Source organism: Ambystoma mexicanum, chromosome 14 (genome assembly GCF_040938575.1).
Source record: "Ambystoma mexicanum isolate Mex_15411 chromosome 14, UKY_AmexF1_1, whole genome shotgun sequence".
In the NCBI taxonomy this organism is placed as follows: Eukaryota; Metazoa; Chordata; class Amphibia; order Caudata; family Ambystomatidae; genus Ambystoma; species Ambystoma mexicanum.
This window is the reverse complement of record NC_090940.1, coordinates 569,226,833-569,252,280: the sequence shown is the minus strand read 5'-3', so window position 1 is coordinate 569,252,280 and position 25,448 is coordinate 569,226,833. Positions and strand designations below refer to the sequence as shown.

General features: G+C 47.6%; 1 protein-coding gene across 3 annotated transcripts in view; it reads left to right on the top strand.

The window, feature by feature from the left end:
• The window catches only part of SEL1L (SEL1L adaptor subunit of SYVN1 ubiquitin ligase), a 524,285-nt gene that overhangs the window by 159,714 nt on the left and 339,123 nt on the right, over nucleotides 1–25,448 (top strand). For all 3 annotated transcript variants that reach the window (XM_069637930.1, XM_069637928.1, XM_069637929.1), the window contains exons 6-8: nucleotides 13,949–14,111; nucleotides 15,169–15,222; nucleotides 15,305–15,364. In XM_069637930.1, the coding sequence (XP_069494031.1) occupies nucleotides 13,949–14,111; nucleotides 15,169–15,222; nucleotides 15,305–15,364 (277 nt within the window). The remainder of the gene's footprint in view (nucleotides 1–13,948; nucleotides 14,112–15,168; nucleotides 15,223–15,304; nucleotides 15,365–25,448) is intronic.

The following is a 25,448-nucleotide window of genomic DNA, read 5'->3' as shown; positions in this document are numbered from 1 at the left end:
TTGGGTTCCTTCCCCAGAGGCCAGTGGGTCTCTTGCAAGAAGACAATGTCGAGCTTGGCTCTTCGGAACTCCCTACTAACCAGGGATCTTTTAGTGGGGGAATTTAAGCCCCGAACATTGAGGGAACCCACACCCAGGGCAGGCAGACTCTCAGCCATGATCTAAGTAATCTTCCCTCACGGTCAACGACTTTGTAACGCTCCATCCCGGTTGCTCTTTGAATTGTGCTTTGAATTCCCCTCTTCCCCCCCCACCCTTCCCCCCCCCCGGGCGGGCATGTAACAAAACCCCAACTGCCCCCCTACCCCAAATCCAAACTGAACCCCCTCAACTTTCGTGTACCCCCCTGCCCCCTCCCCGGCGTCCAGCCAAATAGTTCCGCCAGCACTGGCTTTTGGCCGAACCACCAGCCTGCCCCCTGTGGCCAGGTTAATCGCCCTTGAAGCTGATCCTCTTGAGCCCCCCAAACCCTCCCACGGCTGCATTCCTTTTGTGAGACCCATATACTTGCTGTTCGTGGGGATGCAGTTAAAGATTAAACCTCCGACTCCTCCAAATGCCATTTAGATCATAACGGTTCGAGTCCGTTCTCAGACCTCGGAATCGTTCCGACTGCCTTCCTTTGCTGGAGATGGGGTGTTCATTTTCCTAAATTTCCGCGTCCCGGTTCTCTTTCTCCTGTCCCTCGACGGGCCGGGGTCACCGGGTCTGTCCCCCCCCTGGGCCCGAAGGGCCCCTCCAGGGGTTCGTGTCCACCACGTATTCCTGGATCGCACCGCGGATGTCTTTTTCTGTGATCAGGGTTGATCTTTGGCCCATGTATTCGAATGTCAGGGAGAAGGGATAGCCCCATCTATAGCATATCCCTTTTTCCTTTAGCAGCTGCGTGAGGGGGGCGGCACATTCTCCGCTTAGCCAACGTGTATGCAGAGAGGTCCTGGTATATGGAGACCTGGGCATTTATTATAGGTGATTTCTCGGGCCTTCCTGGCTTCCTCCAGCACTTTAGTCTTTTCCGAATAGTAGTGGAACCGGGCCAGGATTGAACGGGGGGCCCCCCCGCTCTTCCCCCCGCCCTGTGCACTCTGTCGAATGTAGGCTCTGTGGTCATCTCCCCCGCAAACAGGAGAGTAATGATGTCCCACACCGTTCTGGTGACGTCCCTCTCCGTTTCCCCCCTCCATTTCGGGCACCCCGAAAATCCTGAGGTTGTTCCTCCTCTCCCTATTTTCGAAATCGTCAATCTGGCGGGATCTCTCCTCGTCCCTCTTTTCCAGGGCCTCTAGCCTCATGTTGAGTTGAATCTCTTGGGGTGCCCAGATCGTTTGCTGGATCTCGACCTGAAGCAATCTGTCTTCAATATTATCCACCCTTTGGTCCATTTTTTCAAACTTCTGTGCAATATCAGAACGCATGTCCCTGATTTCTTGTAAAATTGAGGCGAAGCCCCTTTCCATGGCTGAGGAGGAAGGGGCTGCGTCTTCCGACTGGGCCATGGTTCTTTTCAGACTTGTACATTTGTCGCCTTTTTTGCCCTCCTGGAAGCGATATTCCTGCAGGGACTCCCGCCAGCTCATCAGGTGCCCTCCCGTGGTCCACTGTCTGGGCCTCAATGTCCCTGGCGGGGGGGTGAGACCGTTCCCCTGGGGACGTCAGCGGGGGGGCCCCCAAGACCAAGGGACCGTCCACTGGGGCAGACCCGTCCCGGGCCGGCTCCAGCCGGAGTTGTAGAACGTTGCGGGGGGGCGGGCACACGCCCCACCGTCACCCGACGGGGGCCTCACACCCCGTCCGAACTCCCCGTGGGGGATCGGGGCCTTTACTGGGTTCCCCGTGGAGGGACACCGGGAACCCAGAAGCCTGTAGGGCTAGTTTCGTGGGCTTCTTTGAGTCTGCAAGAGGGGGGGGCGATCTAGATCCAGCGCCCGACCAGTGGTGGCCTAGCTGTTTGTCCGTGGCTTTTTTTTTTTTTTAATTTTTATTTTTTCCCCTCCTGGGGGAGGGGGGGAGAGGGGGAGGCACCCCCGGGCGGGCACACGCCCCACCTTCGACAGGCGGGGGCCTCACACCCAGGTAACCCCCCTGTCTGGTGGTGCTAATGTGTTGGTGGGGGTGGGAGGGGCGGCTCGTACCTCCGGTGTGGTCCAGGGGTCCGCACTCGCTGGCTACAGGCGAGGGGAGGGCCTCTCACCTCGGCCCGCGGGGAGCGGTCCCTGGACCTCCTCTGGTTCTGCTGTCTTCGTCTTTCGTTGGGCTGTGGCAGCCCGCGTTTGAAGATCCAGGGGGGTGGAGGGGGCCTCACACCCCGACTCGCTCCGTCAGCCTCGCTCAGTCCTCGTGGGCCGGGGGGGAGGCACAGGTCCCCAGAGCCCGCCTCGGGACTCCGGGTGGGTCCCACTGTCCTCTGTTCGGGGGAAATCCCTGGGCGTATTCCGCTAGGCCGGGGTGAAGCGCGTGGTGAGGAGGGAGCGCGTCTCCCGGACCACGGTGACGTCTTCTGGCCGCCTCAGACCCGGTCCCCGTACCAGGTCGTGGGAAAAAAGCTAGTCGAGGGGAGGGGGCCGGGCCGGGCTATGGGCCCGCCAGGATGCGGGAGGGGCCCGCCTCTCCTCCCGCTCTGTGGCCTTCCGGGCCGCGCTCTTCTCCCAGTGCGGGGGAATCCCGGATCCCGATCTTCCGATTCCCGGGGACCTCGGATGCCGCTCTTTCGCCCGGGGGGTCATCAGGGGGGGCGCCCGGCGAAATCGTTGGGGTGGGCCCGCCGGGGGGGCTTGGGGGAGGGGGGGCTCAATCCCTTACAGAAGCCCAGTCACGGCAGGAGCTACGCACTCAGGCAGCCATTGCCTGTGCGCCCCCTGGTGGCCTCTTCTTTGACTTTTTTATGTTGATAGTTTTGAGAACCTGGAACTTTAATTAGGAGATGCTGTGCCCTTTCTCGTTGAAATGTCTTGTCACTGCTGATGTAGCATTTTTGTTTCTTCTGCATGATTTATGTTCATTCATCCTTATTCGGATCTTTCTTCCTGTCTCGCCCATATAGTACCTGCCGCATGGGCATCGGATGCAGTATATTACATTTTTTGTAAAGGCAGGTCGCATGGGTCTTCAAAGGTATTTTTTCACCTGTGCGTGGGTGAAATACTGCTGGTCCTTTGATATTATTACAATTCCCACAGTTTAAGCACAGAAAAGTGCCTTTGTTCTTTGTTGTGGGTTGCTGTTCGGTGCTGGTTTTGGTGTTGACGAGTAGGTTTCTTAATTTGTTACTACTTTTGGTAGGCAAAGGTGGGTGGATTACTAAAAAGATCTTTTCTTCTCATCATTAGTGAGGATGTTCCTGTGTTTATTAATGCTTTTCCTGATTTGATGACTTTGGGTGGAAAATTTTGAAACGTACACTACTGCCAGTGTAGTTGTTCAGCTTTGTTTGTGAGTAAATCCTCGTGTCTTTTAGTGCTGGTCTTGACTATTGCTTTTGTAAAATAATTTTCGGGGTACCCCCTTTCCCTTATTTTGGTGCATAAAGTGGCCAATTGCGCATCTCATTCTGATTGGTCGCTCACAATTCTTTTTATTCTCAGTATCTGTCCATAGGGTAAGTTCTTAAGTGTTTGCTGTGGGTGAAAGCTCAGTCTATGCAACAGATTGTTCCTATCGGTCGGTTTGGTGAACACTATCAATATTTTGTGGTATTGTACTGTGATACGTCCAGATAGTATATTCCGGGATTCCCAATTTCTGATGTGAATTGAATTCTGTGGTTGATGGCGTTAATATAGATGAAAAATTCCTTTAGCTTTTCCAGGTCTCCTTGTCAAACTCTGAATATATTGTCTATGTAACAATAACAAACCCATTTTACAATATTCTTAGACCATACTGGGTGATTGAGAATGTGCTGGGTTTCAAATCTGTGCATAAACAGTTGGCAAAGGTCGATGCCATGGTCGCTCCTATGGGCGTGCCCAATGTTTGTAGATAGAATGTGTCATTATGTTTGAAGTAGGAATGAATTGTAGAAGTCCCATTAAAATTCTTTCGAGGCTCCAATTGCTTCTTGTCAGGGGAGCCATTCGAGGGCTTCCTGGCCTTGGGCACGGGGAATACTGGTGTACAAACTGCACACATCTATTGGGAAGAGGATGTTCAATTTGTATTGTGTTGAGCATCTGTAGGAAATGGGTACTGTCTTTAATAGACGTCAATGTTTTCTGGATCAGAGACTGTAGAAAGAAATCAATATTAGTACCTACTGGTTGCAAAATCCCTCCTGTTGTCCTGGTGGGTTAACTAGACCTTTGTGTATTTTGGGCAACAAGTAAAAGTGGGGTATATGTGGGTGCGTGGTAAATGAAAAGCCCTTGTTTTACTTGAGATCCATTTTAGACACTAACTTCATTTGCCTCTATTCTAATTCTTAGAATTTGAGGACATTATAAGTTGTTAAAGGCACTAAGCTTGTGAAGTTTTCAGTCACATAAACGAGAGGGATGCAACTGAAAGTAATGCTTTTCTCTGGAAAACATAAGAACAGACTGATTTTTGACATTCTCTTTTCTATAGCTTTGTCTTAAATGTTCTAACAAATGTTAGTGTACTTTTTGCATTGTCATGTGTACTGCATGCAATCAACATTATGATTTTGCATGGTTGTTCTCTCTCATTTATTTTGCTGTTTCTTTGTAATTGCTCGAACATGTTTTGACTCATTGTTGGGGTAACTTAATCGCATATGCACATTGAAAAATGTAGGTCGACTTGTATCCTTTGGGATTGATCCAATGAAGTAAAACGCCCTGATGAAGGACTTCTAATAGTCTGAAATGCATTGGCAAGTTGCTTGCATCTGCAAATAAATCACTAATATCTTACTTTGAAACTTTAAAGAGTGTATTATTCTGGTGGAATTTACCAGACATCTACAGATGACCTTTATTAAGTAAAAGGGAATGATTAAAAAATACATTAAAACTTAGGAAAACCACTCGAGTGGTAACTAGGGTGTGCAGCCCACACCGAAGGCTATCTTGCCTAGGTCTCTCTTTTCGCTATCAGTTTTACACACGCCCAGCACAGTGGCGTGATAACGTGGGTTGCACCTCACTCTGGAATTTATATGAACCAAAGAATTTATGAACGAGATTACTAAAGAATCACAAAGTAGAGAATCACCAGCTTATTCTTTCTTTTTTGCAAGAACTTGGGGAAAGCCCACGTTGAGTGGATAGGATTACACTACTTAGATTTGGCCTGGAATACCCAAAGGTTTGGTAGCAATGGACGACGCAGCCAGGCTTAGTTTGTGGAGGGTGGAGGGCTGTAATAGCTACACAGAACTCACCACACACCTTTATTCAAGGAAAAACTTTTGTATACTGTAAAGTTATATACAAATAAGCATTTATTTATATGTACTACAGCACATTGTTAAACTTCTAAGTTCAGTAAGTAGAAAAAATATGTATTTATTTATTGTTTGATTGTTAGGCTGCTTATACAATAAGAAAATACTGTTTCAAAGTGCCCACAGCGCCGGGATAGAGCAATGGTCATAAATACATTAAAAGCAATATTTAACAGCTGAGGGGACGAACCTATTATGCCTTGTGAGTATTAAGAACGTGCAAGTGCAGCAAGGAAGAGGGGTAAGTGCTGGGGAGTCCGAACTCACGGGTGAGCCATGGATGAAGCGATAGGAATGTCGAGTGCTACACGGACTGGGCCGCAGGAGGAGTAAGTGCAAAACTCCAGGGCGGAGGGTATTCAGATGCAAGTGCTATGGATAGACTGAGGTGGGCAGAATTGGTGTGGGAGGTCAGGGCCCCGAGCGAAGATGCATAAAGGATCCACAGTAAGAGCACTTGCAATATTCTTAACACAGGCAAACCATAGACATTCATAGGTAAGTATGTTTAGAATAGTTTTTAGGGTAACAAATCCCATCAAACCACCTGAAACATATATGCAAATTGTTCCAAACTCTTATAACTGTATCCAACCTGTATTATGAGTCCAACCCTATCAATGTTCAGAGGGATCACTGGGACACCACTGATCAGTGTTAGGCAGAAAAGGCAAGAAAAGCAAAGTACAGTGTCCAGACTGGTAGTATCCCTCTAAAGCTCAGGGAGGTTAGGAAGACCCCCTGAAGTAGTGTGCCAAGGACCAGTGTCCCAGGGCAGGCGGAATTCCCGCTAGAGCACAAAGGGTTGCCCCCGCCCTCCAATGTAACTCTATGGATACCTGAAGGGATGCAAGATACAAGTTTACCAGGAGATGGACAGTACCTTCAAGTGAAGAAGCAGTTCCTGCAGGATGGTTCCAGCGGTGTGGCGACAACAGACCCGGTCACAGGTTTCTCGGTCTTGGTGACCGAAGAAGGGGACTCTGATGGATGTGGCAACGGCTTTCGTGCATGCAATGCCCAGCAAAGTATCTTTTCGGTTCTGGCTTGTTGGTGGCTCCCAACGGCAATACCGAAAAGTGGTTAAAAAAAAAAAAAAAGATTCTATATACCACAGTAAAAAGGTGAATGAGTGGGACGGAAAAAGGTCCCCACTCGCAAGAGAATTTGAAAAAATCCAGCTGTCTTGCAAAACAGTGCTTGGGGACTTGGAGAGAGTGGAGATTTCACACAAGAAAGAATTCTACCCTAACCGAATAGAAAGCAATATTCTTGCCTCGCTTTTTCCAAATGCTCCAACTAGCCCATTGCACCCTACCCACATTGCCCTGAAATGCCATTTGTTTACCGTTCTCATTGGAATTCCTGCGAGGACTGTTTGCATATGTGAAAATGGCGGCTGCTTATGTCTGAAAATCATCACCTGCTGTAATGTCCTTTGGTCGATATATAAAAGACTGACAGATATAGACAGCGTTGCCGGCCTACAAAGTAAGCACACTTTTTATATTGTTTTCCACTGCTGCACTGTCTGCCTTTTTACACTGAGCATCAGACGACTTTTCAAAAGTAGATTCTCTCTTGGGCGGCATGATGATTGAATTTCCCGTTTTCTGTCACTGGTGATGTGCATTTCTTCTTCAGTGTTGATGAGACTAATTTCCCGGATGTTCTTGTATCAATTTTCCCACACTTCTCATATGGTTTTCCACGGCTGCTCCGGCTGCCTCTTTACACCGGGCAGCAGATAACTGCATCAGTCTGTTGTCAGGCTTGTCTCTGTTCTGGTGTCTTCCTGTCTCAGTACTGTATGTCCGTTTCCTTGTGCTTGTAGTCTTTGATGGCGTTGTTCAACTATCTCTGTTGCCCTGGCTGCCTCAAAACACCGAGCACCAAACGACTTTCCAAAAGTAGATCACCGTGGGTGGAATGATGATTTGAATTACAGGTTTTTTGCCGTGGTGATGTGCATTTCCTGTGTGTCGATCAGACTAACACTAATTTCCTGGATTTTCTCATTTTCCCGGATTACTTGCACTAATGACTGGCACATTTTTATTTTTTATTATGATAGTTTAAGTGAAATAGCTATGTTAATTCATAAAGCAAACTAAGCATCAGTTCTAATTTCATCCACCAGGCGCGCCATCTCGGGTAGTTTAACCCTTTAAGTGCCGTGGGTTTTCCCCGCCAGTGCCAAGGCCTTTTTTTGTGATTTTGGTATGTTGCCCTTCAATGCCTTGTAACGTTTTTGTTACTTGATATATCTCAGCCAAATTTGGCCCCTTTTTTCCCCCACAAGTAGGCGGTCATAATGCCACCTAGGAATCCTAGGTTGCTGTAGGGGGTGATAGAAAATAACTAAATGGGGGAACATTTTTTTTTTCTTTCAAAAAATTCCAATAAAGAAACCTTTGTTTTTTTTTCCTTGTAAGAGCTAGGAACAAATGGTTTGCTGTGCTGAATTCACCAATTTCCTGGCTTTCAAGAACAGGATATGTGGAAACTAAAAAAAATTATTTTGATGTGGTTATCAACCGTTTTGTGAGACGTAGGCAATTTTGCCCATTTTTGCCAATTGGACATGCGTGGACGGAGTGGCAGAAAAGGGTAGGAAAAACAAATTGGAGGACAGAAAGGCATACATTTCTGAAAAGTAGACAAAATTCCAAGTTTAGGAAGAGGTGATTTGCGCAGGTCAGGCAATAACTAGGTAGGGGAAAATTCCATAGTTTGGGGAAAAAGCGGGGAAATGAGAGGGAAAAAAAAGCTATATGGTGGACATGGTTGGCGTGGTATGGCAATGGCTTCTATGAATTTTGAGAAAAAGAATGCTCCGCTACAGTCCCCCGACTCTTGCAGTTAGGAAATCACACATTTTTGTAGTGTTTCACAAAACAAGCAATACCACAAGCCAAACACTGAGCCATGGTACACAGGAGTTTTATGCTTGCGGCCTGAACAGACGTACTTAGCATGTGTAAATCAGGAAAACCAATGTGGTGAGGAACGGCAAGCATACATTTTTTGAAAGGGCAAGGGTAGGTGACTTCTGCAGGTTACAAAAGTGTATTTTTCATAAAGCAGCGACTAAATGTAAGGCACATTTGGGAAAAGAAAGGGTTGTGTGACAAAGGCCACCAGCAAATGGGTCGAAGTGTTATGAAAACCATGCAAAAACAACAAATGTCATACCATCCTGTGTTCCCACACGTGTCCCGATGAAAACTGTAATAAATTCTGGCCCAATTTGCGCAAGTCAGACCTCTGTGGATTCCCACGGGTGTCCTCTTTTCAGAAATGCATCGGGTTCCCAGTTTTCCTTGGTGGCTTGGACACCCTAGGCCCATATCTGTATGGTGTGCGCTTCAGAAAAAATCCTGAAATTCAGCTGTCGGAAAAGACTTGGGGTTATCCGTGTTTTAGGCTTTCCCCTTGGCGCCCAGGTAGGTGCACCCACACATGTGAGGTACTGTTTTCATTGGGATACGTGTGGGGACGCGGGTAGGTAGGCCATGTGGTGTTGGCGGTGTGTTTCGGTGGGTGGCCAGAGCGAAATGTCTGAGAATTCTCTTTATTTCCAGCCAATTTCAGAGACTTTTCTCTCTGTCCACTCACCGAAACACGTCGCTAACAGATGTCATACCTTCCTGCGTTCCCACAGGTGTCCCAACGAAAACGGTACCTCATGTGTGTGGGCACCTACCTGGGCGCAAAAGGAAAAGGCTAACCCACTGGTAACCCCAAGCCTTTCTTTCAGCACAGCACATTTTGTTCATGTGGGCAACCTACAGATTTGACCCTAGGGTGTCGAGGCCAGCAAGGAAAACATGGAACCCCATGTATTTCCCAAAAGAGGACATCAGTGGAAATGCACAGAGATCTGACTTGCGCATATCTCCCCAGAATGTATTACCCACAAGCCCCGCCAAAGATCTACATAGGAGAAGGGTGCCCAATGCCAGGGACATTACCGCTGACTTTGCTGGAGCTCTGGCTGGCCTGCGTTACACCTTCTCCCCACCAGGGAGTCCCGTCAGTGTGGCAAAACCGCCCCGAAGGGAAAAGTTGTAATGCAGCCCAGCCGCAACTCCAAGAATGGTGGAGGTAATGTCCCCAGCTTTGGACATCCATGTACCATGTGGGTGTACCGTCCCCTAAGCACAGCGACAGCTCCAGCAAGCCCTGGCAGGATTCCCCCATTCCTCCCTGCAGGTGACATCTGTAACGTAGCACAGCCAGAGGTGCAGCCTGGGCTTGCAGATGGACAACCCACATGGGAGACATCCACTCCCAGGGAAAAACTAATGTCTGCTGGCATGGGGGGCAATTTGTGGCCTGCCCCTGCAATTGTGTCCCAGCCCACCAAAATATCTGCCCAGATGGCCCATTGTTAGGCAGAAACCAGTGCAGTTCCCTTAGGAACCACTGCAACAAGTTTAAGGCTACAGGTGTTAGCAGTAAACCCAATTGGTAGCAGTCTGTAGCACCCATATTTACCTGGTAGCTGTGGCTGAGCCGTCAGACTTCTCTCAAGAAGAGTTAGGCAGTATATAGAGTATAAACAATAGGGCTATAAATACATTAGCACAAGCAAACGCTGACCGGAGCTTTGGTACAAAAGTATATAATTATTTATTTAAAAACACACTTGTAAAAATACACTGGCACTAATATGTCAAGCAAGTTCAAACACAGTCACTAGAAATACACCTTCCTAATTAATTATTTGACAAGTCTACGTTAATACACCACTTATTTAGAAAAACAGAGATGAGCGCGTAACCATAGATGGCACTCAATAATTTGTTAAAAAAGGGAGAGAAAAAGCAGAATAGGAACATCACCCTGTACCAACACTTTTTAGAACCCACAGCAAGTCGAGAAAGGCAGGGTCTAATGTAGAGCAAAAAGTTCATAGGCCAGGCCCACACTTGGAGAGAGCAAGGCAGAATGTGCCCAAGATCACACAGTGGAAATGCACTCAAAGTCTTTGCAGAAAAGTCAAGAGGTTGGATCAAGTTAGAAAGGTAATGTTAACAGGTCCGAGGTCACCCCAGGATAGAGAGTCAAGGATTTACGGGACATCTTGGACAGTCTGTTGCAAGGGAGACCAGGCGGGACACAGTACCTCAAATGGTGAGAAAGCTCCAGCGGGGGCAGTTGTTCCTGGCAGCGGGTGCAAGTCAGGGCTTCGTCCAGGGGAAGAAAAGATCTCGACGTGGAGGAAAGCTGGAGGTCGTTGCACTGCCAGGGAAGAAACCAGCCGCAGAGTTTCTTGGTTAAAAGGTACTACCCTTTTATTCGCGGTAGTGGTGAAGCGTGGCTATCCGGCTGCCGGGGTGCTTGGCACGGGCGATTCGACCATGAGACAATCCACGAAGGCGAAAAAGGCAAACTGGTTCGTCCCACCAGCTCAAGGGGAAGAAGACTCTCCTGGAAGAAGATCTCCTCTGTTGTCGGGAAAGTGGTGAGTTTCGTACAGCAGGGCTCCACCGGTGGTGTCGTTGTAGATGGCTCAGCTTCTCCCCTCTTCGGATTCTTTAGGACCTGTGGCGACCTCTGAAGTTCCAGTCCCCAAAGCCCTGCTTTTATGCAGAAAAACCCCATTCATCAGCCTAGCTGTCAATCAAACATGCTAAGTGGTGAGCTGGGCGGCTCACCACTGGGTCAATCACACATGAGTGCGACTTGAGTTGCCAATGCAACTCAGTCCAGGGTGCCTATTCCCCCCTCCCACACATCCTGTAGACCCAGACAGAGTGGCGCCACTTTTGGAGGCTTCTGTGCAGAAGCCCGCCAAAAGTGGAACAAAGGGCTCGACTTGGGTTAGGGTTTCCGAGACGAACACAAACGCCATTTTAAAACCGAGTCCTGGCAAAAAGACCCAACCGGGGAATAAATATTAAATAAATAACCCAGCAGTATCTTTAACATTGCACTAAAAAAGTGGTGCGTTTAAAATGAATGGGAAAATCCCATAGGAAATATTCCGGTGGAATATTTTGCGTGGTATCCACTACCACCAGCCAGAAACTCGACAAGGGGGGACTGGTCAGTGCCCCCTTGGAAAACGGACTCGGGGGCAATCGAATTACCCCTACCAGTACTTCCACAATATGATGGTTTGTACTGGTTCTGTTCACAATTTGAGACTAGTAAAGCCAATGGTGACTTTACATGCCCTGGGAGACAGTAGTCAGTCCCAGGGTATGGAGTCTGTGTTTGGGGGTCACTATGGCACCCCTGTGTTACTGCACTGAGGGTGCTGTGTAACACATATACCAAAAACACATGAAGCCCTATGGAGTAAAAGACCCCATAGCCCATAAAACACATTACAAAGTCAAAGGACATTCTCAAATCATGTCTAAGAGTGGGAGAAAACGAGTCTCACTCTTAGCAGGAGAAGAAAATAAACCCCAAAAATCCAGCAAAGCTGCTGGGGGACTCACTAGGTTGGGGAAATTACCTTTACAGAGAAATCTCCCTAACACCCGTTCCTACCCACACCACCAACAATCCAGCCCCAGTCTCGCCCACCCAACAGACGGTGGTTCCTACCCATCGAATAATAAAAAAACAGTACTCCCATAGCGTTGCAGCTGCTTGCGTAGAAATATCTGTAAAAAAAAAAAAAAAACATTGTTACCTACGGTCACTCCAGCAAAAACAAATCTACACTCATACTTTACAATCAAGGTTCCCCCTCACCCCCCCTTTGCAAGCTATATGTGGTGGTCTATTGAACCTCAACCCCCACCCCCAATGAAAACACATTTGACCCTTCCTATGGGCAAAAAAAATTGAAAATGGCAGGCTGCACTTTGGGGAGGGGGAGCTGAGGGGCACCCTAAACCACCTGGGAATATTATAATGTGAAGGGAGGTGGACCTCTCCACCCCCCCCCCCCCCCGACGGAGGGATGGCGCATCTCATGTAGCCCTCCCTGGGGGCAGATAAGGGGTGGGGGGGTTGTCATGCATTCCTCCCTGGCGTCAGGTGTCCCTTCCTAGGAGCAGATATCTGCCCACAGGAAGGGATGCATGACACGGCCCCCACTTCATTGTGGGAGGGGAGGGGGCCACCAGCCCTTCCCATTAGAAAATTCCCTGTCGGTTTGGGGTGCCCCACAGCCCTCCACCCAAAATGCTATCTACCATTTTCGCTTTTTCACGCCATGTCATGCAATTGAAGGTAATCCAGCCCCCGGGCAGTGAGGAGGAACCTACCCTCACATAGCCCGGGGGTTGGATTACTGTTTTGAGCGATCCCTGCATTGCAGGGGATCACTCAAAACAAGGTGCCAAAAAGGACGAGCTATCTCGTCCTTGGCAACACAGAGGTAATGTCAAGGACGAGACAGCTCGCCTTTGGCACTTAAGGGGTTAAATTAAGCAAAATAAGCATTTGTTTTGATTTCAGTCGACCAGGGGTGCCACTTTAGCAACTTCAAATTCCTCGTGCAATGTTACCCTTGTTAGACCACTTTGTAGTCCTCTAGATAGTTCTCTTCATTTCTATAGTAGCAAATGGACACACTTTCAAAAAAGTATATTCGATTGGTGCCGGGGCACCTCCCTCTCTGCCATACTTAAATAAAACGTCTGGACAAATTTGCAACAAACCTCCAAAAGGTGCCTCGGCATTACTTTGTGCTCAACTTGTTTAACATTTAAAGCAGATCATCTAGCTGTTTAGGCTGTGTGCCTGTTCAGTGGATGCTCATTGCCCTGCAAATATTTTTCAGTGCTTTGCTTCTTCTAAACCTTTTTAAAAATGACTGCATAACTTCAAGGCAAGGATACGTCTTTGGAAAATTGTATACAGATGCATCAAATGAGTCCAAGATTATTAGCCATACATTTTTCGCAAAGTTAGTTAGTTGATCCGAGGGTTCACCTTAATATATATATACACCGTGTTGTGTAGTTTGTGTGGGACTAATTGTAACTTGATGCCAGCTCTCTCCACTTGCGTTTGGGGCTGATTAATTTGTCCCTTTACCATTTACAGTGTTTGGATTAAATTGTTGCACCTCACCACTCCTGCCGTATGCACGCACAACTGGCTTGGTCTTCTGAACCCCTCACCAGACTGCATCAGAACGTATCCATCCACAACCTTTTATACTGTAGAAACCACTTGAGGGGTCTTGGGATGTATTTAAGTTCTAACTCGGTTAGGGGCAGTATGCTCTATACAAACCGCAGAGGAATCTGATTGAAATTTTGAGATTGGACTGGTGCCCATATGGGTGAAGTTGTGGCTTGATTTAGAAAAGGATTTTTATATAGGACGCCCAGTATTCTTTCAAAATCTGCTTCTGTCCATGCATTTACTGAGATTTATCATTTAGGGCGTATAGTTTTTGATGTTTTGCACTGCTGTTTTCTTTGAGGCGCCACATTATGATTTATTCTTTTTGGCTAAATTCATACTACTTTGTTTATGGGCCTGGCGCCGCTTGCAATGAGCAGGTGGCTCTATGCTTCACATAAAGTTGAAAATGTTAAAGATGATGTGTTTGTCTTTTTCTTGCAGAGCCTATCATTATTTCCTGAAGGCTGCCGACATGAGCCACATCAAAGCCATGGAGAAAGTTGCATATGCCATGTTGTTGGGAGAGCCCCTGAAGCAGAATGTGCGCTCTGCCAAGGAACTGTTTGAGAAACTGGCTGAAGAGGGATCGCCTAGAGGACAAATGGTACACGTGACCGTAATGAAAACACGGTTTTGATGAGTGCGAGATTAAAATGGGTAAATTATTGACATCCCGAGCAGGACTCTCCAAAATCTCCATTTGATTTTTAATCTCACTACCCCTGAGCCTTGCAGTCGTTAATTTACCGTACTGGCCTGCACATCTCACAAGACACGTTGCACTGAGGGGTAAATGAGTGTACTAACATTTTATTTGGCATGCTAAATAATTTGGTAGCTAAGAGGTAGTCGGAGATTAAAGTTTTCCTCAAGCTATACTTTTATCGGGCCCTATGCATCATTGGGCTTACTTCTGAATTATTCCTTATGCTTATTGTGTTTTGGGTCTGTGTCTCAACTTCAGGTAGTTTTAAGTAAACCTATGTATTAAAAAGAAAAAAAAATGTTCCCCCCCAAATATGACATCAAATCTACATGTGGCAAAATACTATTTGTATTTAAAAATAAGATTACCTCTGTTTTTTTGCATGCATGGATGTGGTGAAGGTGATTGTGTCAATGGTAACAAGTAGTTTATTCATTCGTAACATCTACATTAGATTATTGGGGAAGAGAATGTCTCTGAGGAAGGGATTTCCTTGATTACCCCTGTGATTCTTTCTTCAATACACATCCTGCTGCAACAGAGGTCTGCAACCTTTGATGTGTTGAGCTACAAATCCCACCAGTCCTTGTCGGCATAGTCAATGGTGATGTATCATGGGAGTTGTAGTCCAAACCCTCTGCAGAGCTGCCTCTGAGCTACACAGTGAGTAATAAGGTAGTAGGCTGCTCCTTGGAGTTGTGCTGTTGGTGCACAAAAGCCATGGCTTAAGGAGAAGCTTCACTCGTTTGATCGGCTCTTCTACCACTGGGAGCTCTATATGGCCATCCTTTACATTGTTATGTAATTCATATCTTGTTACAATTCAATTATTGATGAAGAGCTTTGAATTTGTTTTCCTGATTTGACTGTATAACTGCCAACAATGCGTGAACTCCTTGCTAGTTTAAGAACAATGTTCGGCTCTAGATCCTAACTTGTCTTTTTGCACTTGTAGGCCCTTGGATTTCTCTACGCCTCCGGATTAGGGGTCAATTCTAGTCAGGCCAAGGTAAGGTGAAGTGCAGATTTTCCACAGTTGCCTAGCATTCTAATGGCCATTTGCTGGATCTAATACTCCTGCTCTCTCACAGGCTTTGGTGTACTACACATTTGGAGCCCTAGGAGGAAACTTGATAGCGCACATGATTCTGGTAAGTCAATTGCTTTTGTGCCTTGTCCTCAGAGCTATACTCATCCAGCTGTAAAATGATCATTTAGAACGGATGAATGTAAAAGCACAATATTGTTCAAATAGGATCTTTAATGGCATGAATTTGTATTTGGATATGTGTACTACACAGACCATTAACTGAGTTTCATCAAGGCACAGTGAAAGTCAAGACTGTTGTTTGCGGGTTATGTGAAAATAAATGTATAGACTGGTTTGTAGATTGCAGGTGTTTTTCTCTTTTGAGGAGTCGTTATCAAGGGGTTTTCCAGATACAGACTGTGAGAGCCGGATACAAGGTTCTTATGTTTTTGTCGAAGATATATTTATTAAATGGAAAAAGGTTGGTCAGAAAAATACCTCTCACCCTATGCTTAACAGGAGCTTCCCTACCTATAAACCAAAACTAAGGAACTGTCTGTGTCAGGATGTCAATAACTGATAACACGTCCTTATGTCCAAAATGTCCTATCCTGACCCTCGCACTACAACAAAAAAAATGTGTGTAAGGAAAATATCTTCAACTTGAAACTGGCAAAAAGTGTTCACAACTGAAGTGAGAACAATTCCAACTAAAATGTTCTCCAAGGTGGAAGCCCCTGGTTCCAGAGGGTGGATCCCTTCGCCTGGATTCCTAAGTAGAGTGAAAACAGTTTATTTTACTAGTAATTCCTTTGTTTCCTGCTTTGCTTCACAAGGGTTTACACATTATTTAATTGTCTTCCATTAAGGCAGCTTTCTCCTTGATTTGGAAAACACTTGTCTTTCTTTAATATCCGTCTTTCCTTGGTTCAGATAATCTTTACCAATCGTTCCTTGGTTCAGCATACAAACACGAATCTCTGCTTGGTTCAGGCAACACAATGCTTCTTTAACATTTCTGGGGGCTTGCAAATTGCCTGGTATTCTCTCCTGCCAGGTTCCTTTATGCAGTGCCCACTGCCTGGTGTACTCTCCTGCCAGGAGTCTTGCTTGCCAGGTCTTGTCATGCGTTTTACAGTTTCTCAGTGTTGCCAATACTGCATGTATTGTGCTTGGGTTCATATATATGTTTGTGGTAAGGTTTGCCCCACATTTGCACTTTAGGCATTCATAGTTCATTGGCGGTTGTACTTTGTCTTTTCTGCAGTCAAACAATTATTTAATGGAAAACAATGGCTATGTTCGTGCTGATAGAGAGATTCCCAGACCCCCCCTTTGTTTTGCAATTATTTTTGCAATTATTTAATGGTATTATGTTTAAACTCCTGGTGGCGCGGTTACCGGAATGGCCCGGGGTCCCCTCTGGCTTTGAGAAGACTTCCCAGCTTTCTCCAGAGTCTCTGGTTCGCGCTTCTGCAGCATGCTGCTTTCACCCGCTTTCCAAACTGGAGTATGTAGACGTTCTGTTGGCTCCCAGGCCCTCTCTCACGGCTCCCAGTGTCTCCATGGAACTTCTGTCTCTGGTACAGAGTCTCGCCCTCTTAACGTGACGGCCTCCTCTGCTCGGCCACTCTGGTACGTGATCTTTGCGTCTTTGAGCTTTGGAACAGCAGCCAACGTCTCCTGCAGTGCCTCTCCAAAAAGTGCGCTCGCCAGGTTGAAATATCCCGCACACCAGTGCTTTGGAAAAACTACTGGACTGCACATTAGGTTTCAGGTTCTTGGTATATTGTTTAAACTCCTGCATCCTCCTCGTCTCAGTACATGGAGGGATGGGTTGGGTGTGGGAGGGGGGATTCTCTGAGTTGAAGTCCATAGGTGTTACTGGATGCATGATTCTTATTGAATTTACTTATGGGTACTTTGGAGGAAAAAAGTGTTGTTATAGTTGGACACTTGACCAAAAAATATGAAGGGGTTTCTTTACTGCTACAAGGGGGGAGGAAAGCAATTGTCAGTATGCCATGAGGGTCTTTGGTATTAGAGGGTCTTCCTTGAGGGAAACTGTGAGATACTGCGTCTCATCCAATGAAGTCATGACATTTCTCTGGTAGTTGTCTCCTCCCTTGTGATCTTCCCCTCATGAAGCCACCCCCAGGGTAAGGATCAGGTAGCTGCTGTCGTCCCATGGGCACATGGGAGGAGGTCACCGCCGGGGAATCCTTGATGACTCCATTGGATTCATCACAAGGCTTACCATTTGTTGTTGGCTGGGTTGGCATACTCGGTAGTATGTGTGGATATTTTGGGAAGATGGAAGAGGTGCAGTGCTGTGAAAGGCTTAATGTTCCATGGGGATTACATTGGAATAAACTCCTGATGGGTAGCCAGAGGAATGGTTGGGGTGGGGGTTTCTTAGGATATCTTCTATGGCTCAGATATGTCATTCTACCTGGCTTGCACAGTGTTTACTTTGAGTTCCCAACTCTCCAAGTGGTAGACTGGTGTGAGCTGACCAGTCCACCCATCAGGAGTGAACTGGTTTAAAGGTACAGTGAATGCCTTTATCACACAATAAGGGAAGGTCCACACAATAGATTTTCAAATATATATTCTTTATATAATGAAGTTGTCTATAGGAAGTGAATAAAGAATATAAAGCCAAGTAAACATTTCAAAAGAACATTATATTCACCAGTGTGAGTCTAGCAGAAGAGTTGAAGCAAAGGTTGGCTTCAGTGCAAGTGCACTTTACAATAAAGGCACAAGCTTATTTCTCCAGCATTGGATCTTTCATGGATTCACATGCTTAGAATATTCCCCGTCGTCAGACTGGGATCCCTCGGTACACATATATAGCCTTTTCCTATAGGAAAACTTTCGCCACTTTTGTGTCCTATCTACGTCCTTTTAGGACCCGCCTACGCATGCTCTGTAGGCCGTCCCTGTATAAGAGGCCCGCCCCCGCGGCGCCCCTTCAGATTTCAACCGTCTCCAAAGTAGTGGGATCTCCTCGCGTCGTCTTACTATTTTGTACAAGGTTCTGTACCTGGAGTTGGAGTTCGAGGAAAATTTTCCTCCATGTCAGGAAAATCGCTGTTCTGTCCATGCGCGACGTGCGGCTTGAAAAAGGTTTACGAGGGGGATGGACATATGGATTGTATATACTGTCTCCACCCTCATCATTCCGCTGATAACTGCGAAATATGCAAAGGGTTTTCTCAAAAGACCCTCAAAGACCGAAACCGTCGGCCACTGAACGATGGAGCGGGGGCATAACACCCCTTCGGAGGTAGGCTCCACACAATCGGCGAAAACCTCACACCGAGCTGCCTCCTCGGAACCAACGGCGAAGAAATCTCAAACGACGGAAAAAGAGTCATTTCGGAGCCATTCAGCTAGAGAGTCCTCGTCGAAAAAATCGTCGTCTTCATCAAAAAAGTATGACAAGGAAAGGCCGAAATCCTCCTCGGGCGATCACCATAGATCGACTTCGAGTCGAGAGACGAGTAAAGGCAGGCCAAGTGTGGAAAAGGCGGGACCGCCTAAACCACCTGCTAAGTCACCGTTGTCGACGGCGGTCCAGTCATCGGCCTCCACCCTGCCACTGACGCAGGTGATATCCACCATCCCATTGACAACGACTGCGACGGTGGCCTCGTCAACGGGGGTTCTACGGGAAGCCTGGAGGCCCGAAGTTTTTGATCCGACTCCCCCCGGATACTTTGCTGCAAGAACAGGCTGTGTCGCTGTCCTCAGGGGAGGACGAGAGCGGGAGAATAGCTGGCCCGGCAGACCTAGGGCTACGAGTGGTTGACAAGTCTTCGACGAGGGTATCTGCCCCTCTTCTCAATCCTCACTCTGTTTTGTCGTTGGAAATTCTGTCCACGCTTCAATCTCTGGTGCAGTCGTTGGATCAGCGACTACCTCAGGCAAACCTGCCACAGTCACCCGTCGACGAGCCGGGCCCGTCCCGTCCACCGACGCACTTACGCACGCCAATCTGAGCACTGGCGCCACAAGAGAAAGGTGAGTTGCCAGATTCGGAGTCTGACAGGGGAGCCATGTCGGATATCTCATCATCCCCCTCCAGGGATCCAACCTGGGAGTCAGAGGTGGAGTTAGAAACCCCAAGAAGCCCAGCTCACCCGTCCCCTCCGGATCAACATTGCATCATTCCATTCTATGATGGAGAAGGCGTGTAAAGAATTTGGTTTATCCCAGGAAGAACAGAAAAAGGACTGTTTTTTGTTCGACCACATGGGTAAGAGAAGGAGGTATGTGTTCTCAATATCAATACTAGACCACGTATGGAAAGAGGGATTGCAGACAATGCGTCACCTCTTTTCGGAGCCGGCAGTGAAAGGACGCCTCGAGAAAAAGTTTAAGGCTCCAGAGTCTACCCCCAAGTGTTTATCCTCCCAACCAACGCCAGAATCGGTGGTGTCGGCGGCAGCGGCGAGGAAGGCGAAGGCCCAGCACAAGTGCACGACTCCACCTGAAAACGAGGCAAGACGCCAGGATGCCTTTGGCAAAAAAGTGCTATCCGTGGGAGCAACCACGGTAAAGGCCGCAAATTCTCTAGCTATCGTAGCCAGATACGACAGAGAGATGTGGCACAGGCTAGCGCCGTTGCTGGATCATCTTCCGGAAGAGCATAGGAAGGCAGCGATGTTACTTGTTCGAGAGGGTGAGGAAGCCTCCAATCACGCAATAAACATCGCGGTTGACCTCGCTGAGTCAGGCTTCAAGTAAGTCAATAATGGGGTCGTATTACGATGACAATCATGGCTTAAGTGTACCTACTTCAGACCAGAGGTACAATACAAAGTACTAGATATGCCTTTTGCGGGGACCTTCTATTCGGAGAGAAGGTAGACGAGGCCCTTAAGGGAATGAAAGAGGACTCGGACACGGCACGTTCATTGGGTGCCCTCCAGAGTGGCCGAAGCTACAAGTCTTTTCGTCCCTTTAGAGGGGCTTCAGGTAATTCCAGATTCTCTGCGTCTGGAGATAGATCCTTTGGCAGGTCGGCTTACCCCTCGCAGGGATACAGGTGTGCTTCCCAAACGGCAAACCGACGCCGGAACTTCCAGACGTCCAGGAAGAGACCATCCTATCTGTCGTCGAGAGACAAACCAAATAAAGATCAGCAGTGACAGCCAACACACCGTTCTGGGGGGAAGAGTGTCAGCATATGTCGACAAATGGGAACGAATAACGACGGATCAATGGGTACTGGACACTATAAGGAACGGGCACTCTCTGCAATTCAAGCACAGCCCTGCGCGCGTTCCACCTGCGTTCACCGCTCATTCCCATCTGAAGATACTGCAACAAGAGGTAACTCTCATGTTAGCAAAGGGCATGATAGAATTAGTTCCAACATCACAGAGAGGTCAAGGCGTCTACTCAAGACACTTCGTCGTAAAAAAGGCGAACGGCAAATGGCGTCCCATTTTAGACTTACGCGATCTCAACAAGTCTTTAAAGAGCCTGAAATTCAAAATGCTCACGCTGCAGGAAGTGATTTGCGCCGTTCAAGAAGGGGATTTTCTAGCATCCCTGGATTTACAGGACGCGGACTTCCATATTCCAATGTGTCGGAAACACAGGAAATTCCTGAGATTTGTAATAGGGCGGACTCACTACCAATTCACGGTTCTCCCCTTTGGGCTCAAGACCTCCCCCAGAACGTTCACAAAATGCCTGGCCCCGGTAGCGGCCTGGCTAAGGAAGCAAGGCCACCATGTTTACCCATACCTCGACGACTGGCTGGTAAGGGGATCCTCCTCAGCGTCGACCAACACAAGTTTGCAAGCCACCATGCAGCTTCTACAACAGCTGGGATTTGCCATAAACTTCGAAAAATCCTCTCTGCGGCCATCAAGAACGTTGGTGTTCCTGGGGGCACAGTTCGCGACCCAGTTAGGGCTAGTGAAGCCTTCTCTCGACAGAACCTCAAAACTCAATCAGCTGGCGAGCCGACTACGACAAACCACGAGGCTCTCAGTGAGGAAATAGGTTTCGGTCCTAGGGGCCATGGCATCCTGCCTCCATCTGGTGGAAAACTGTCGCCTATTCATGAGGCCAGTCCAGGAATTCCTCGCGGACCGATGGACGCAGGCCCAAGGATCGTGGTCAGACAAGATAACCATCGACGACGACAAGCTGCTTCGGACCCTTCGGTGTTGGCAGAGTTTCCACAAACTGAACAAAGGTGTACCCCTACAGGAACCGGAGTTTCAGCGAACCATAGTCACAGATGCGTCCCTAACCGGATGGGGAGCTCACATGGGTACTCTTCAAACGCAAGGTCGCTGGTCTCCAACGGAGTCACTCCTACACATAAACGTGTTAGAGCTCAGAGCAGTACGATGGGCCTTGAAGGCATTCCTACCGCACATCATGGGATCGCGAGTACGAGTACTGACCGACAATACGACGGCCATGTTTTATCTGAGAAAACAAGGAGGGACGCGATCAAGAACTCTTTCCATAGAGGCCCAGAAAACATGGCATTGGGCATTAAAGCACGAGATCGTGGCTCACCATCTCCCGGGAGTGAGGAATTCACAAGCAGATTCCCTCAGCAGAAGCATGGCCCAGATACACGAATGGGAAATGGACATAGTTCAGCTGAGAAAAGTGTTCGAGAAATGGGGTCACCCCCCTCTGGACGCTTTCGCAACCAAGGACAACAAGAAATGCGAGCAATTGGCAAGCAGATGGCCCCAGGAGGGTTCCATGGGGGAAGCATTCTCCTTCCCATGGACGGACATGTTCCTTTATGCTTTTCCTCCGTTCCCACTCATACGGAGGACAATACAGTGGATATGCAGATACAGTTGCAGGGTAATTCTAGTGGCACCGTACTGGCCGCGGCAACCGTGGTTCTCCGACCTGCTTCACCTGTCGCTGGAACATCCAATAGCGTTCCCGAGAGTCCCGAACCTACTATCCCGGGACAAAGGCACGGTGTGGCATCACGACCCGGACAGTCTCAACCTTGCAGCCTGGCTCCTGACTTTTTGGAGTTCGGTGAGTTAGACGTTTCAGAGGATTGCCAAAAAATTCTTCAGGCGGCTCGAGCCCCTTCTACCAACAAATCTTACACCTATAAGTGGCGGAGGTTCTGCGAATGGTGTCGAGGACAGCAAGGCCTACAACCGTTGATGGTGACCCCGGAACAAGTTCTACCTTACCCGCTTCTCTTGGCAGAGAAGGGTTTATCCTTCACATCGATAAAGGTGCACCTGGCGGCCATCTCGAGGTTCACGAGGATGAGGCAGTCCTCTCCTCTATTCAGCGACAGACTTGTGAAACACTTCATGAGGGGTTTATTTCGAACTTTTCCCCCTGTGAAACGTTTCCCTCCAACTTGGAGTCTAAACCGCCATTTGAACCTATGGCCACGTCGGACATGAAATTCATATCGTGGAAGTTGGCATTCTTAATTGCTATCACATCAGCTAGAAGAATCTCGGAACTGCAAGCACTGGTCGTAGACCCGCCATACTTAAGTTCTTTAAAGACAAGGTGGTCCTGGCAACCAATCCTACGTTCATCCCAAAAGTTCCGACAGTGTATCACAAACACTCGTCCATTGTTCTCCCTACTTTCTTCGCGACCCCATCGTCGGCAGCAGAAAAAGCTCTTCATACCTTGGACGTTAAGAGGGCCCTGAAATTTTACTTACATCGTACACAGGAACTCCGGTCTACTCGACAACTGTTCATCGCATCTGGTCCGTCGACGAGGGGAAAAGCAATCTCTAAACAAGGATTGGCTCGATGGGTCTCATCGACGATTGCGTTTTGCCACTCCAAGGCCGGAAGGCCGCTGCAAGGGCATCCTAGAGCCCATTCTACTAGATCAACGTCCTCCTCAGCAGCCTTATGGGCAGGAATTCCGCTAACGGACATATGCCAGGCTGCGGCATGGTCAGTGCCCCACACGTTTACCCGCCAATACTGCCTTGCCAGGCAGCATGCGGACGAAGTGCAGATGGGAAGAGCTGTCCTGCGCCATCTGTTTCAGTAAGGTAAGCTCCACGCTGTGGAGAGTCTGTTCTACCTTTTGATGACAGTATGCTTTATGTGGGTAAGATTATATGAGTAAACTTATTCCTGCTTTACATATGCATTGTGTATTATGGTGAGGGTATATTACATTACATTCTCACCGCCGTGTCAGGTGTTACTGCTATACAATCTATTCTAAGCATGTGAATCCATGAAAGATCCAATGCTGGAGAAGGGAATAGTTTCTTACCTGTAACTCCATTTCTCCAGCATTGGTATCTTTCATGGATTCACATGCGCCCTCCAGCCTCCCCGGAATGCAATGTCTTTACTCGATAAGGTTAACCCATCCTACTTTGGAGGGGCCGAAATCTGAAGGGGAGCCGCGGTGGCAGGCCTCTTATACGGGGACGGCCTACAGAGCATGCGTAGGCAGGTCCTAAAAGGACGTAGATAGGACACAAAAGTGTCGAAAGTTTTCCTATAGGAAAAGGCTATATATGTGTACCGAGGGATCCCAGTCTGACGACGGGGAATATTCTAAGGATGTGAATCCATGGAAGATACCAATGCTGGAGAAATGGAGTTACAGGTAAGAAACTATTCCCTTCTGCGTAAAGTATTTACGAAGTACTTCTTGTCGCTTCAGAAGATGAACCAAATGTTAGATTATGCACATGATGGTACAAATGTGTTCATGCATTAGTGTTGGCTAAATCGCCCTTGCTAGTACATTCAAATACTGTTAGGATGAATTCCTAATGCAGGCGCTTCTATGTTGGTATATTCATGGTCATATACAATTGGAATGTTTGCATACTAAATTCCTAACCTAAGATCCAAATTCGTAACAGAAAGCCGACTTTGTTGCCCTGAGTTTCGCTCAAGGATTATTTGCATCATTTAGACATTAATTTCAAAATGATATAACCTTACTGTGGTGTTTGAAAAAGTAACAAAAAGACAAAAGCTCAAGCGAGCAACAAAACAGAATTTTTAAAAAAATAATTAATTCAGTTACCGAGTTTTTAGGATAAATCATTTGCAAACTTGTTGAGCATAACGGAATGGCAAGTTAATGTGATACAAATGGTGTAGTAACATAACTAACCTGATGTCTGTAACTTAAAGTCAACTTAGACCTGTTTCGCCATAAGGAAGATGATTCCCTTTTCCGTTCCGGGTTCTAGTTCACAAGCAAATGGTCTAGAAAAGGGCAATTCTAAATTGTCATATGCATTCAAGGTTGCTCGTCAGCATTCCGCACCCTATTCTTAAGTCACTTCATTTCTGTACAAAATATAAATACCTTTCTAATGCTTGTTAATCTGCTTAGAATCACATGCTGTGCATAAAGTCCAACATCCAGTGGTAACCGCAGAGTATTGCATATCGTCTTTCGAGAATCGAAAGGGGACGTTGACATGGGCTTTCCTGCCACACTATCTGTGATGTGTAGTGTACCCAAAATCCCTCGCGCGTCGAGGTCCCTCAGATAGTTTTTTTTCCGCCTAGTTTACTGGTTGCCTAATGCAGAGTTCTTCAAGAGACATTGCTATATTGTTTATCGACCCTTGATTGTTTTATCTGATCTTACCGTCCCTTCCCTCGACGGCCGTTTCCTGATCTCCGCCGAAGCCTGCTGCTACGGACCTTCGACGGCAGTTGATCTGGTCGGCGCTGCCGACCACGTGACTGGGTCTTCTGGCCAGCCTTCACAGTAGGGAGAGTGGGGTTGGGTTGGACATTTCCTTTTTAAGAATGTCTTTCCCTTTCCACTCGCTTTGTTCCTTTGGTCATGTCGTCAGTGTTATTCCTGCGCTATGGACAGGACTCCATTTAGATTCTGTTCTTCATGCAAGGCGAAATTCCTGTGGAAAGATGAACACCTTATGTGTAATTAGGTGTCTTCCCCTTCAAACCAACAAGGTGGCTTGTAAGCTCCTGCATCCCAAGACCCTAAAGGAGCACTGTGTTAAGCGTTGGGCGGCCTACGGAATGTCGCAGGGCGAGAGTAGTTCTGCCGCCGCAACCGCCAAGTGTGATGAAAGGCTTGGTGAAAACCAGGGCTCCAATTCGGAGGCCATTGACCTCACGGCAGGGCGCTCTTGCTCCGCGTCGTCCGTCCCGGCCCCACTAGGCACGACGTGAGTCCTGCTATGGGGACTGTACATCCGGCGA